Source organism: Brachyhypopomus gauderio, chromosome 20 (genome assembly GCF_052324685.1).
Source record: "Brachyhypopomus gauderio isolate BG-103 chromosome 20, BGAUD_0.2, whole genome shotgun sequence".
Taxonomy (NCBI): Eukaryota; Metazoa; Chordata; class Actinopteri; order Gymnotiformes; family Hypopomidae; genus Brachyhypopomus; species Brachyhypopomus gauderio.
Window position 1 is genome coordinate 2,730,001 of NC_135230.1, and position 2,500 is coordinate 2,732,500.

The following is a 2,500-nucleotide window of genomic DNA, read 5'->3' on the forward strand; positions in this document are numbered from 1 at the left end:
GTTTGTGTATGTGTTTCCTACTTTTAATCATTTGTGTTGTTGGTGACCATGTGAATGTGTGTGCACGACTAGTCTACTAGCACTTTAGCACTATGGCCACTAGTGGAAGTGCTAGTCAACTAGTCTCTGCAACACCTAGTGTGTGTGTGTGTGTGTGTGTGTGTGTGTGTGTGTGTGTGTGTGTGTGTGTGTGTGTGTGTGTGTGTGTGTGTGTGTGTATTTCCTACCTTTATTATTTGATTGTGATTTTGGTTGCCATTGAGAGAGTGCAAAGCAAGCTGAGCCCCTTCCAAATGCTGAAACTCAACCCGAGCATACAACTACAGAGAAGAGAGGAGAGACACTTACTGTTATTATATAATAAGAGAGAGAGGAGAGAGACCAGCCACTTACTGTTATTATCTAATAAGAGAGAGAGGAGAGACCAGCCATTTACTGTTATTATCTAATAAGAGAGAGAGGAGAGAGACCAGCCACTTACTGTTATTATCTAATAAGAGAGCGAGGAGAGAGACCAGCCACTTACTGTTATTATCTAATGAGAGAAAGAGAGGAGAGAGACCAGCCACTTACTGTTATTATCTAATAAGAGAGAGAGGAGAGAGACCAGCCACTTACTGTTATTATCTAATAAGAGAGAGAGGAGAGAGACCAGCCACTTACTGGTATAATCTAATAAGAGAGAGAGGAGAGACCAGCCACTTACTGTTATTATCAAAATAAGAGAGAGAGGAGAGAGACTGGCCATTTACTGTTATTATCTAATAAGAAAGAGGAGAGAGACCGGACACTTACTGTTATAATCTAATAAGAGAGAGAGGAGAGAGACCGGCCATTTACTGTTATTATCTAATAAGAAAGAGGAGAGAGACCAGCCACTTACTGTTATTATCTAATAAGAGAGAGAGGAGAGACCAGCCACTTACTGTTATTATCTAATGAGAGAGAGAGGAGAGAGACCGGCCACTTACTGTTATTATCAAAATAAGAGTGAGAGGAGAGAGACTGGACACTTACTGTTATAATCTAATAAGAGAGAGAGGAGAGAGACCGGCCATTTACTGTTATTATCTAATAAGAAAGAGGAGAGAGACCAGCCACTTACTGTTATTATCTAATAAGAGAGAGAGGAGAGACCAGCCACTTACTGTTATTATCTAATGAGAGAAAGAGAAGAGAGAGACCAGCCACTTACTGTTATTATCTAATAAGAGAGAGAGGAGAGACCAGCCACTTACTGTTATAATCTAATAAGAGAGAGAGGAGAGAGACCAGCCACTTACTGTTATTATCTAATGAGAGAAAGAGAGGAGAGAGACCAGCCACTTACTGTTATTATCTAATAAGAGAGAGAGGAGAGACCAGCCACTTACGGTTATTATCTAATAAGAGAGAGAGGAGAGACCAGCGACTTACTGTTATTATCTAATAAGAGAGAGAGGAGAGACACTGGACACGTATAGTTATAATCTAATAAGAGAGAGGGGAGAGAGACTGGCCACTTACTGTTATTATCTAATAAGAGAGAGAGCAGATATAAATTGAATGAGAGAAAATGTGTGTGTGTTTGTGTAAATATGTGTGTGTGTGTGTGTGTGTATAATCACCCTGTGTGTTGTCTGCACGAGTGTGACTGTTCGCAGGCCTCCATAGTGTCTGAGCAGAGTGTGGAGTTTCTTCTCTGTGTAGTCACATGGTAAAGGACCCACAAACAACACACACATCTGCTCCAACCTGTCCAACATCTTAAACACACACACACACTCAGTAAAAGAGCCACAAACAACACAAAGATCTGCACAGACACACACACACACACACAATGTACCTGCTGGAGGTGAGTCTCCTTGCTCTCTTCTGTAGTTCGTTTAAGGACGTCACTGAGTGAGGACAACTGGACCACACTGAGAGAATAGGACTGGGCAACTCGCTTAAACACACACACACACTGCAAGGAGTGAGAGAGAGGGAACGATAGAGATGGAGAGAGCCGGAGAGGGAGGAGGGAGAGGGAGAGAGGGAGGAGGGAGAGGGGGAGAGTTGTTCAGCTGTTCAGTCTCTTTGCTATATTATTGGTTTTCTTCATTTTTCATTGGAAACACAAACATGCCAATAAATTAAATAAACAGCTTCTTTAGCTGCTCCCGAGAAACCCACCTCCTTATCCGAGTTGCACCTATGTCTGCGCCACACCTGATTGGATGAGAGGCTGTCACTCACGGCTGATTTGCTCAGAAGGAGAGCTGAATGGCCAGCCTTGTGCAGGGCCTGTCCAATCCTGAGCGGGCTGGGAGGAGAGGGGAGGGGTGAACACAGAGATTGTTTCTGTATGGGAGTCACAAAGACGCACAGAGAGGGGAGAGTTACTCAGACGGACCTCACTGTGTGATGTAATGACTCGTTTAAAGCTCCATTAACAGGGGTCTGTTGGGTCTTGGGAAGAACCCCCCATACGTCTTCTAGATGCAAATCTAGAACCTGAGAGAGAGAGAGAGAGAGA

At 43.4% G+C, this 2,500-nt stretch overlaps 1 protein-coding gene across 1 annotated transcript in view; it reads right to left on the reverse strand.

Annotated features, from left to right (window-relative positions):
- LOC143484298 (RNA exonuclease 5-like) overlaps positions 1-2,500 on the reverse strand; it is a 15,109-nt gene that overhangs the window by 6,388 nt on the left and 6,221 nt on the right. The window contains exons 12-16 of the mRNA XM_076982959.1: positions 2,378-2,478; positions 2,158-2,287; positions 1,829-1,948; positions 1,608-1,745; positions 228-320 (exon numbers count right to left, since the gene is read on the reverse strand). Of these exons, the coding sequence (XP_076839074.1) occupies positions 228-320; positions 1,608-1,745; positions 1,829-1,948; positions 2,158-2,287; positions 2,378-2,478 (582 nt within the window). The remainder of the gene's footprint in view (positions 1-227; positions 321-1,607; positions 1,746-1,828; positions 1,949-2,157; positions 2,288-2,377; positions 2,479-2,500) is intronic.